At 48.9% G+C, this 12313-nt stretch overlaps 1 protein-coding gene across 1 annotated transcript; it reads left to right on the top strand.

Moving 5' to 3' along the window:
• Positions 1–2587: 2587 nt before the first annotated feature.
• Positions 2588–4326, top strand: EI90DRAFT_3293256 (uncharacterized protein). The gene is made up of 10 exons (XM_039067366.1): positions 2588–2955; positions 3044–3076; positions 3144–3160; positions 3213–3262; positions 3330–3374; positions 3425–3463; positions 3514–3583; positions 3633–3761; positions 3829–3860; positions 3923–4326. The coding sequence occupies exons 1-10, from the start codon at positions 2827–2829 to the stop codon at positions 4240–4242; spliced, it is 864 nt and encodes a 287-aa protein (XP_038909753.1). The 5' UTR covers positions 2588–2826; the 3' UTR covers positions 4243–4326.
• The last annotated feature ends 7987 nt before the right edge of the window (positions 4327–12313 follow it).

The following is a 12313-nucleotide window of genomic DNA, read 5'->3' as shown; positions in this document are numbered from 1 at the left end:
AGCTAGGGGTCTTTTATCTGTCGCTTTGTTACATAAGCCGCTCGCTTATAGGGTCGAATACTTCCCCACGAACTTACCATAAACAGAAAGCATTCAATTGCTACAAACGTGCAAGGATGATGCGAAAGGGCAACCTCATCTGTAGAGGGTGGTATCCTGCCTATGCTTTCGACCACCTGCTCTGACCCGTTAAAGAGAGGCTGGTCACTTATTGCTCTGAGCTTGGATCGAAGCCTTCTATCTGATTATGGAAGGATGAGGAAGGCGCATAGCATATACATTGGTCGACAGCATACGGACACCTAATCCAATATCAGCGGCGAATTGCACGGTGGCACGACTCGGAGTGGGACGGACGATGACATTAAGTCATGGCTGATCTATTGCGAGAGAAGAGCTGCAACAGGACTCTATGAATTGACTGGACGCTGGAACATCGATCGCTTCATACCGAGAGCCGGCGGTAAGCGCCGGCGTGGCGGGCTGTCATCCAATTTTCTTCGCTACCGGCGTTCAACTCCCCTTTTCTGTTGTTCTTGCCTCCGTTCTTTGGGCCTCCAGATTCAGAATTTCGATCAATCCGACATCTTTTCCGGCCTCGTATCTTGTCCTACCTCGCAACTCAGCCATGCTCCCCACTCAGCCACCGTTCGTTGTTATTGAGGTGCAACACATGCTTTCCTGAATGCCCGGGGAGGGTGGAGCCACTTACAAGTCGAAGGTGGCTACGCCCCCTCTTTTTCACTCACCTCGCCGGATCCTTTCGAGTTTCCCTCCGCGGTTTTATGATCATTGGGTGGTGGCCTCCTGGCTTTAATCACTGTCCCCTTTGGATTTGGTCTCTGGACCACTCTCGTGCACTCCCTCGCGCTATCCGGCAACGGCTTGGATTCTTGGCATGTCAAGGCTCACTCCAGCGGTTCATCCGTCTGGAACTGAAGGGCAGACTCCGCAGCCTCCCTAGCTCACTCTCGGCCCCTTTGGCCCCTCTGGCTTCGATCCCTGCCTTCTTCATAGACACGTTCTCCTTTTGGTGTCCACTAGTTTCATTGAGAACAATGTGTTGTTGAAGTGGCATTCCGATGCCCTTGTGTTGCGGTTATTGTTCCCTTTATGGGAAGTCTTGTTGTCCTGACGTTTGAGCCTTTGTTCATTTGCGTCACACAGAAATGTATATAAGTATGATGTGTGAGCTGAGTGCGATATCTAATGACACAGTGATATCGCACTCTGAGTGTCCGGCGCGATTGTAACATGTGTTGTCTTTTCTGTTCTCTTGGCATGCCGAGAATACAGTGAAGTACTTATTCTGGAACTCGACGCAGCGGATGCCTGGTTTGATGACTATGTCATGTCCAACAGTTCCGTATGAGCGCGTATTGGGCGTGTGCACTATACGCCCGCACCTCCCTAATGTCTGCACTATGGAATAAGTTTATCTTCATTTGGATGTTTTCGTTTTCTGTGCTCAACCGAAATCTCGAGGAAAATATCAACGTCGGAAGAGTAGCAGGCACTTGCCACGTCAGACGGCATTCACTAGTTATTTCGCCAGTTATTTTTCTCTTGCTCAGCTGGCACTTTTGATCGCGCAAAAGTCTCTCCCAATTCTCTGGATTGTAACTCTATAGTCATCCAAACTCCATCGTAATTCCTCCCTGAAATAAACCACCTGTCCAGCGGTACCCTGCCTTAGACGCGAAGGATTCACTGCGAGCCAATACGTAAGCATGTCTGAACAGATCGCTTCGGGATGATGAAGTCCCAAAACATAACTAACGCACAGACCCGACCACGTCAACCTGCAATCATATGCTGACCGGCTCATCCCTGCGGACCTGTGATGTGTTGCCGGTGTATTGGGAACCCGATTTCGGCGGCAACTGTCCAATTCTACATACTACATAGTTGAACTGCCTTCGGCTGGTTGCGATAAGCGCAACTGAAAATTGAAATGAGAAAAAGAGTGGGACCACAGATACATACTAGGAACATAAAACCATGTAGAGCATGTTCTCCCCTGCCTTGCGTAAATCAATTTTCCCTGCTAAATCTTCTGGGGCATTGCGCTCTTGTGTGTTGTCACTTGTTAGTTGCTCGCACTGAAGTTGTCTGGCTGAGCGCTGCCTTCTCGATCTTGTTCTGTCCGAGTTGTCGTTGACGTGCACGCCAGGGTTAAAGACAATATTAATGTAGAATGGACATTACTGTGCCACAGTCTCTGTTTACAGTGAGGGTGAGGCACGGACAGGGCACCATATTCCACTGCCGGAATGCCATACATCGGAACGATGGTCAAAGTCCGCAGCGCTCAAGAGTGATTCTTGGCCGTTGTGTGCATAGATGCTGCCTAAGTGAGGCGAGTGAAGACAATGTGAAAGTTGCTGGGCAATCTGAATGTCGCGAAACCAACCAATGAGAGTGTGAAGTCAAAACTCAATGAGAAATCGAGCGGCATCGAAGAGTCGGACAAAGGGACGACAGTTTCATTCTTAACAGTCCTCAGTCCTCAAGCAGCATGCGAACTAATGAGTCAGTACCGATACGTAAAGAGATGGCATTGAGGAATGAAGCATTAAAGTGGATGGTGATGAGTCACTGTTACTCGAGTCGGTGACAGGTATTACGCTTTTATATTGATTATGTGAGAATCCGTTCCTTAATGCGATTTGAAATGTTGGAAGGGGTGCCCAGCCTCATCTGCAGAGGGTGGTATCCTGCCTATGCAAACGCAGTTTTCCCTCGACCTCCTGCTCTGACCCGTTAAAAAGAGGCTGGTCGCCTACTGCTCTGAGCTTGGATCGAACTGTGCCAATCACGCAAAGAATGCCGTCTTTCCAGTCACAAAATGTAAAAGGGTTCACTGGATCTCTTGTAACTACCTTGATTATCCGCCAAGCTTGTCTCTTCGAGCTCTTCCTAGGTTTAGGGGTCGACAAGGTCTCGGCTCAAGAGGTGCGTGCCTCTGGGAGGCGGCTGTTTTTTTAAGCCTTTGAGGAAAGCTAAGCGCGTGGACCCCCTGGGATTGTTGGGTGCCCCGTAGGCCAATGTGACTTGTCCCCATGACTTTCAGTGGGTGAATAACATAGAGGCCTGCATCGTTCGCTGAGTTGCGCAACTGATCCTCTTTCCTATTTCTTTAGGCTTTCAATTCCCAAGGGTAAGCCGATGGTGGCACGTATCAGCTGCAGCGCTTACGATTCAATGACTAGAAAATCTCCTTGCAAAGTCGGCTCGGAACTTATTGCAGTAGGTGCTGGAGGTGGGGTTTCCGTTACATAATACACATCATTTTTCTGCGCTGACAAGAGCTTTGATGACTTCATCAGGGAAATGGCTCGTGGGTCCGCTCCCTCCGGGAGGGGAATACATCGGTATGCGCAAATTCCGATTTACGTAGCCTTGAGCTCACTGAGGGACAAAGGCCCGTCGCTAAGTTCATCGGGTTACTTCCCAAATGCTTGTGTGTGCTCCGGCGCCGGCAGTGGCTTGGATTCTAAAACTCACCCATAGGCCTGTGTTCTTCCGTGGTATACCAGCTGATGGCAGCTTGTGGAGCATGTCAGAACCGCTCATACACGTCGTATGTGGATCGTGTTTACTTACTCTTCCATGTCTAACAGGTAATATAGGTATCCCCTCTGGGGACATTATTGCGCTGGCATTGCGAATGCAGAGGGTGAATACCAACCATCGCTGATACCCACCGGAACCCTTATACCTCGATGGGCCTACATGAAGCCCTCCGACTTTGCTGGACTGTCAGTTCGCTATATACTTCTGATCAGAATTCACATCCTGATAGCTCGCTTTCCCCGTGATCCTTAGCTTCAACTTGGATGCAGCGAAGACAATCAGTGGTGCGTTTTCATTCTCGGAACACTCATCGCGTATTCACGGGATCGTTTGACTTGACTATTAGATAGACCCGAAAGCTCTCGAGTGTTTTTACTCAGTAGCACCGCATCAAGCACTTCCACAGCTTCCAATGGTGCACATGGGAGCAGGGGCTCGAACATCGGTGTGACTGTCGGAGGCGTAATTGGAGGTGTGATTGCCCTTGGCCTGGTTGCAGTTGTTGCGATGTGGATCTTCAAAAGGATGAGTTCAGACGGAAGCCCTGCTGTCCACTCGCAGGGACGTTCCGTGTTGCCCGTGGTAATGGAGACAAACCACGGGCATGCTCCTCTGTCGCCTGGATCCCCGGTCTCACGATATTCAGCCCAAGGACATGATGATTGACATGCGGCTCGTCACCCTCCTCGCGGTTCCTGTGGAGGCAGACCACTCTGGGTTGTAGCTTGTGTTTTGGTTGAGGATTTGGGTCTAGCAGGAAAGGAAGGTGGATTTGTTATTGAAGCAATGGCACGTAGTCGATAAACTTACACCTTCCAATGCATGAGTCAATGTCCATCTCAAAATCCACCCCCGTGCGCGGCAGGCGTCACTCATGTAATGTCCTTCATGTCGTTTTGGGGGGCACCCTCCACGACTGTTAGGAATTCTGTTCTCTGCCATTGCGAGTTTCCGCATACGCACAAAACCCATGGTAAGGTATTATATAGTGCAGCTATCCCAGCAGAGCTCCCCCACTAAACCCGACCAAAACATTCGGGTAGTTGCCCCTTGGACTTAGGTCCGTCGACTTCAACTCAGATTGTGGCGGCCCGGGATGAGGGAGTCAAAAGTGGGGGGAGGATTTTTCAGTAGCCTGTAGGAGCGTTCGAAACCTGGCTTTGGGGTTGACCAAATCGGATGTTAGATTGCTGTTGCCTAACCGCAGGATTCCGGTTAAAGCCGTGCCTGATTCATGGCGGGTGCGTCAACTGATGGAGGAGTTCACTCTGAGTGTTGCACATAACCCACGGGCTCGTCAAACAACTCAAACGGTTTTGTACTTCTCGATCGCCCGTTCAGGGGAACAAGGGGCTTGTGAGCCCGAAAGAAGCTGGGAAATTCAAGGCAACATTTGGGAGAGGGAGTTTGTTGGTGGTTCTGCGCACGGATTGAGCTGCCCCTACTGAATTCATGGCGAGACACTGTAAAACGAGAACGATAACCAGAATGTGCTTCAAAAAAAAAGCTACCACTGCATGTCTGTCGCCTGTGTTGCATTCGTGCGGTTGCAAGAGTGTGTGACCGTGCGGCTGTTCCCACGATGGCCATCCAATTCAGCCGAGTCTTCTTGCAACGTCACAGTCGTCAGTCAATATGTGTAATCTCTCCCTCTGCATCACCTCTAGGAAACTTTCTCCTGCCCTAGTGGAATCGCCAGAGTTTCCTCTAGCAGCGATATAAAGCGTATCAGGGCTGCGGCCACTTTTGTCGCCAAAAAAAACTTGCCGCTCGTAGTAACTGGGTAACTTGCGGTGCTTAGCGGTGCCTTTACCAAAAAAAGCCGAAATCGCATATTTCATACCTGCCCTTGAGCCTCTTATATCCCAATACCCGTGTTGAAGGTCTCCAAACCTATCATTCCTCTTCCTCTTCCTAGCAATTCCCCAGTCATATCGAGCTTGTTGTAGCTGACATGAGCACTAATATGGATGTCGAGGTGAATCTTGCCGATCGAGCCTTTCCAGTCTGGAAAAATCCAACATGGTTGGCCTGAGGATAGTTTGCTGATCTTTTGGTCTACATACTGTGTGTTTCGTAGTCTCAAACATTAGCAGAGAAAGCTAATACGTCGCATATACTGGAGTGGAAGAACTTATCACTATCAGTCAATGCCCCTGCCATCAACGGGACCGACAAAAAAGCCCTCAAGATGATCTTGTCTCCACAAAGCGGCTCTTTGAAGTCGGGAAAATTGTTGGCCGGTGGGTTTCCTTGTTGAACCAAGTAAGAGAGACCACTCATTCATCGGCAATCATAGTGATGGGTCCCTCTGGGGCAGGGAAGTCTACGTTTCTGGATCTCATCAGCCAACGTGTCCAGCCTTCAGATCAGAATGCCTCGGTAAGCTGAGGAGTTCACACATGTGCGATTCATTGGTCAATGATGACGTTCATTTTCAGATTTTATTCGATGGGACTGCCGATTTTAAAATGAGAGATATAGGTTCATACGTGGAGCAGGAAGATGCTCTCATAGGTGTTCTCACTGTCCATGAGACGGTGGACTATGCAGCCCGGCTAAGGTGGGCCGCCGTTCATCCGTCCGATAGTGCATCGCGTTCTAATCACTCAATCCACAAACTTCTTCATACCAGTCTTCCCCCTTCAGCGCCCAGACCCGCCATATCACAATTGGTCTCAGACACATTAACTTCGCTAGGTTTAACTTCAGTACGAAATAACCGAATCGGGACCCCCATTCAGCGAGGTATCTCGGGTGGCGAAAAGCGTAGAGTTACGATCGCATGCAGCGTTGTATCACGTCCCAAAGTATTGGTGCTGGACGAGCCTACCAGTGGGCTGGATAGTACGGGTGGTTGGGGTGTAGTTCAGTCAAGTTGAGTATGCATTCCAGTTTGAAATAAAAACTATATCATTTCGGTCTTTGAGTACGTATAACTTTCTGACGAACCGTTCGTCCCAATAGTGAAGAAGCTGGCTCGGAAAACGAATACGATCGTTATTGCGACCATTCATCAACCGAACTGGGAGACATTTTCGCTATTTGACGAAGTCCTATTTCTCGCAAGAGGAAAGTGCGTTTACCACGGTCCGATAAGTGAGTTGTTATCCCCTACCTCCCCCCCGGCGCAATTATACACACTCATTGGAAACAAGGCGGAGTTATTCCATACTTCTCCCAAGTTGGCCATCCTTGTCCGCCACACTCAAATCCCGCAGACCACGTTATCAGTCTCATTAATGTCGACTTCTCACACTCAGTCACCACCACAAGTCCACCCTCAGGACAGGAGATTGAAGTTCGTCCTACTCCAGACGTTCCCCTTACCCAACCTGGTGCTTTGTCACAGGAAGATCATGAGAGACGGGTGCAGTATCTTGCAGATTCTTGGTCTGAGAGAGGAGCTGCATTCATTGCTTCTTTGCCTACTCCGGCGGAAGGAGAGCACGGAAATGCCACAGGGGAAACCGTTGGTAGCGAGGAACCTCAACTTCCGGAACGCGTCCTACCAATGGCGTTATCAATTCGTGTGGGGAGTGGGGGAAGGGGTCTTGGGAATGCACTGAATTTGTCGGTATATCGGACGGGGATTCTCATGGAGAGGAGCGTGCTTAATTATAGGCGGAATTTGCTGGCGTATGGAATTCGTGTTGGAATGTATGGTACGCGTCATCGCTCTCTCCTTCGAAACGGGTAGTTTTGACATGGGATTACTTTGGTTCACCAAGCCGGTATAGGTTTGCTTCTGGCTACTATTTGGATCAATCTTGGCACGAAGGACACTAAGATTAATGATAGGCTTTCGGTATGTATCCCGTTGTCAACTAGGTTCTCTCAACCTTATCATCACAAACATTAGGTCCATTTCTTCTCCGTTGCATTCCTTGGTTTCATGAGGTGAATTTAATTTACTCACTGTCCGCTTGACTTTTTAATTCTTGTTATTTTTTTGGCACCCCATCCCCACAGTGTGGCGGGCATTCCATCTTTCCTTGAAGAGCGAGCCGTGTTTGTTCGAGAGTGAGTTCCCCTCGGGAGTTGAAGGGATATGGGACTTGATCATTCCATTTCTAGGAGGAACAATGGGCTTTACGGTCCAGGCGCATACGTCATTGCCAATTCACTCGTGACAATACCATTTCTCTTCAGTTGTTCGGTTCTTTTTGCTGTCATCTGGTTAGCACACCACGCCCAAACTCTCTGCGAGACAATGCTGATTTTATGTTTTGATGACAAAGTTACTGGGCCATCGGCTTGCGTCCGGGAGCGACCGCTTTCTTCCGTTTCTTATCGTTTCTCTTCCTGGGAGTTTACAATGCCGAGGCACAGTCCGTTTTCGTTGCTGCTGTCATCCCTATATTCGTGGCGGCGCTGGCTATCGCGTCATTCATGAATGGGTTTTGGATGGTGGGTTCTTTCAACTTTGAAGGCAACAAAGTTTCTGATTGCGATTCAGTGCGTCCAAGGGTATTTCATCCGTGCTGTCAGCTTGCCGAGGTTCTGGTATTATTGGGCACATTGGATTGATTATCAGGTTTGTTCTTGGCTGATTTGCTCGCCTGGGGTGTAGGGATCTGAAAGGGGATCTTTTTTAAAATAGACATTCGCGTTTAACCTGCTAGTGCGGAATGATTTGACGGGACTGGTCTTCCAATGCACAAGACTTGACAACGGAGGATGTCAATGCTCATATCCTAGTTCACTCGTTGCCTCTGGGCAGTGCGCACTGACTGGCGAGGATGTTTTGGATGTAAGTTGTGGATTTCATTCTCTCCCTCCCATTGGGCGCTCGAAACGTTGATCATGACTTTTTTGTTTTTCAGAACCTTGGTATTGGAGGATTCAGTATTGGGTTGTACGCGGGGATTATGATTCTGATCGCGGTCATTTATCGCGTGTTGTTCTATGTCGCGTTGTTACTACGGAAGCGATGACATACGACACCTTTCTCAGCGATTACATACTATAAGTAAGGTGAACAGTGGATGTCGCGGCTGTTGCACCCTACGTGCCTGATCAACAAAAACGGACTTTTCGTTCTGCAGATCCATATACATATGTATGTAATTTGATATTTGATGCACGCTTGTCTTCATGCAGAAGTGGCTCAAGGGAGATGTAGCGTGTCGGCTTGCGCCGAGACTTCTGAATTGAGGACACGACCCAGTGCAACGATAAAGAACTCTGACGCAAGGTTCCCCTCAAACTGAATGGCCAAGCTTTCGGCGCGCAAGCACCGAAATGAATAGATACTCTTGGAATCACGATCGAAATGTCTGAGCATGTGTTGGATGACATGAAGACGCTCATTAAGTTTTCTTTCTCCCACCACGTACGAGGGCACCCATCCAGAAGCTGGACTTGGTATATCCAACCACTAAATTAAGAATGCCAAGGAAACTTGGTTATTCGACTTCGATTGGTGAGACGAGCCCTCCCACTCCAAATGAACAAACGTGGAGATATCACTTACTTAGGAGAAGCGTATCAATTTATAGATAGACTATTTATCATGTCCATTTCATTGGGGCCTTCTCCCACGACGCAAATGCTGTTCCCCTGGTTTTGTTGCACGGATGGCCTGCAGGTACGTAACATTGCCTATGTGTGTTGCTGGGTATTATTTAAAGCAGGTCTTTAGGATCGATCATCGATTTCCTTGACATCATTCCTATCCTTCAGCAACCGAAATACCTGTCATTCCATATCATTGCGCCTTCCCTCCCCGGTTATGGCTGGACGTCTGGCCCACCCCCGCACGTCGACCTCAACGTTTCAGGAACGGCGAGAATTGTAGACAAATTGGTGACTGGAATAGGCTTTCAGGACTACGTTATTCAAGGTGGAGATATGGTACACCCGAAGAGCCCGCCTTCCCACGCTATGTCGTTCAGCTGGCCTTTGGTCACGAGTTCAAACCGAGTTCCATATTGCTGGACTTTCCTTCGCGCCATCCTGACGATCCCCCCTGAGTCTGTGCTATTGCAGCATGGGTGGCTTGGTGGCTATACTGAGGCCCAACTGGCTTTGGCTCCACGTGAGTGTGGGAGCCAGCCACAATCTGACTTGAACGACCGACCCACTACAAAATGGGCGAACGCACTCCGCATTCCTGACCGCTTGTGAAAATCACGTTCAACCGAAGTTTGAGGTTCGGGTTTGGGTTCCATGGCAGTTACCGTGTTTTGGTTCTCGATTCAGTCGGGACATCCCAAATGTAAGGCCGGTCCGTGAAAACTACAGAATGCACCATCCAGGACACTCCAAGCAATGCTATCGAAGCTATATAACCCCAACTGACCCCCCCCAAAGCTGACATCCATCTTGGAACCCGGAAGATTATCCAACGAAATGGCTTTCAAAGGACCTCTTCAACCTCAACCATTCACGATCGAAGCGCCTGAGCAAGTGTTGGATGACATGAAGACGCTCATTAGACTTGGACGTCTGGCTCCAACTACGTACGAGGGCACGCATCCGGAAGCCGGACTTGGTATATACGATGAGTGGACAAAGAACGCGAGGGAAATTTGGCTGACTAATTTTGATTGGTGAGATGATCCTCCCCCCATTCCAGGATGCCAAACATGGGCATATAACTCACGCACGGGTGCAGGCGGGCTCACGAGAAGCGCATAAATGCTTTTCCCAACTGGAAGGTCGACGTTACGGACGATGATGGAACTATTTATAACATTCATTTCATTGGTGTCTTGTCCAACGATGCCAATGCTGTTCCCCTGGTTTTGTTGCACGGGTGGCCAGGTAGGTACAGTGTTACTTGATATATGTTGCGTGTTACTGGCTGTGTATTAAAGCAGTTTTTTAGGATCGATCATTGAATTCCTTGACGTCATTGCTATCCTTCAGCAGTCAAAGTCTCCGTCATTTCACATTATTGCGCCTTCCCTTCCTGGTTATGGCTGGACGTCCGGCCCACCCCCGCACGTCAACCTCAACGTTTCAGGAGTGGCGAGAATTGTAGACAAATTCGTGACTGGGCTAGGCTTTCGGGACTACGTTGTTCAAGGTGGAGATATTGGCTCTCATGTTGCACGCGTCATTGGATCGAAAGCCCAAAATTGCAGAGGTAATTATTTGATACCATGACACACATATTTCACGCTCATTCATATGGTGTCGCTTAACGTGTCAAACTAGCGGTTCACAGTGAGTTTGGATTCGATCTCTCGCCGATTGGGATAAACTATTGATCCCGTTTCTCAGTCAACATGTTCGTTTCTAGGGGAGAACCCGCAACGAAACCACCTCTCCCGCGTGCACACGAGGAGAGACTTAAAAGCACACGGGGATTTATGACGGCAGGTTACGGGTATGGAATTCAGCAGGGTACTCGGCCCAGCACCATTGGTCATGTATTGAGTAGCAATCCTCTCGCTTTGTTGGCTTGGTAAGTGTTCTCGTCGGCGTTCCCACTGGGGGCTACTGATCGGGGAGTATGGTACCCTAGGATTGGCGAAAAAGTCATCGCATGGACCGATTCGACTCCAACGTTAGATACCATCCTTGCGATGGTGACAGTCTACTGGGTAACGAATAGCGCTTCGACTAGTCTCTACCCATACAGGGCTGTCAGTTTTTATTCATATCTACTGCAATTGAATGATAATCCTATCTGACATTTCTCCAAAATAGTTGGCAGCTGACGACCCCCCACCTTATATCAGCATCAAGAAGCCCCTCGGATACTCCATCTTCCCAAAGGAGATTCTATCCTACCCTCCAGGCTGGCTGGGTCACAATTCAAACCTCGTGTTTGTGCGGGAACATCAAAAGGTGAATCCGGCAAATGATGTAAACATCCTTTTCAGACATCCAACTAACTTAAACTTGAATGCTTTATCCGCTTGGAGGGAGGACACTTTGCGGCCCTTGAGTGCCCTAACGAGCTTGCGCAAGATATTATCGAATTCGTGTCCGCACTACCCAAATTTGAAAAGTCCCCTTACCCAGCGTTGTGAAAGGGGCAGGATACCAGCCTCCGCGGCATCTCGACAAAACCAACAACAATAAATAGCCATGAATGTAGCACCTCCTGTATATGTACATCAGTCATAAATCAAGTTGCAGTCATGCAAGAACTATTTGGGGATGAGACGAAGCCTTTTCGGAGATTTCCGAAAGAAGGTTGCACGCTTGTGCCATTATGCGCTGTTCACGCAGGTGGGATCCCCACGCTGACAACATGACGCAATACGCCCGGTAACAATCATGCGCAGTGTTTACAAGTGTTTACATGATTGTGGCCTCACACAATTGTTTCCCACGGAGCCACGGGGTTGTATTATGGCGGAAGTTGGCAGAATTCATTTGTCTCAATTGTCCCACACCGAGCCTGCCAAGATGACGTTCCAAAATTGTCAAGTGTCACTCCCTCAGTTCGGTCAGAGGTTACACCCGTCTTACCACTCCCGCTGTGGCGGGATTATGGCATACCTTACAGATCGCCGATTATGCGCAAAGAGGAACAATTTTACGCATAATGCTTAACCACGAGACATCCGTGCTCCGACCCGCCACATGTGGCGTGAATCCATCCGCGTCGTCCAACTCACCGAGACTCTAATAAGCTTTTCCGTCGAGTTTGATAGGTTATAAATATGGCTCTTTGGGAGGTTCCTTCTTGCTCCCCAACAAGTTGTCTTTCCATCTTGATCCCCGCCTACACTTAAACAACTTTTCCTTCACAATTTCCATCCATTGGCTATAAACG

Source organism: Cantharellus anzutake (assembly GCF_015039405.1).
Source record: "Cantharellus anzutake strain C23 chromosome Unknown EI90scaffold_98, whole genome shotgun sequence".
NCBI classification, from domain to species: domain Eukaryota; kingdom Fungi; phylum Basidiomycota; class Agaricomycetes; order Cantharellales; family Hydnaceae; genus Cantharellus; species Cantharellus anzutake.
This window is presented reverse-complemented; position numbering and strand designations above follow the sequence as displayed.

What these genes read in the sequence shown, in the direction of transcription:
- EI90DRAFT_3293256 (XM_039067366.1), top strand. Translation starts at nt 2,827, where the DNA reads ATGCCGTCTTTCCAGTCACAAAATGTAAAAGGGTTCACTGGATCTCTT. An exon ending in CAGAACCGCTCATACACGTC is followed by an intron (nt 3,584 to 3,632) that starts GTATGTGGATCG and finishes CAGGTAATATAG; the next exon opens with GTATCCCCTCTGGGGACATT. An exon ending in TGCAGCGAAGACAATCAGTG is followed by an intron (nt 3,861 to 3,922) that starts GTGCGTTTTCAT and finishes CTTGACTATTAG; the next exon opens with ATAGACCCGAAAGCTCTCGA.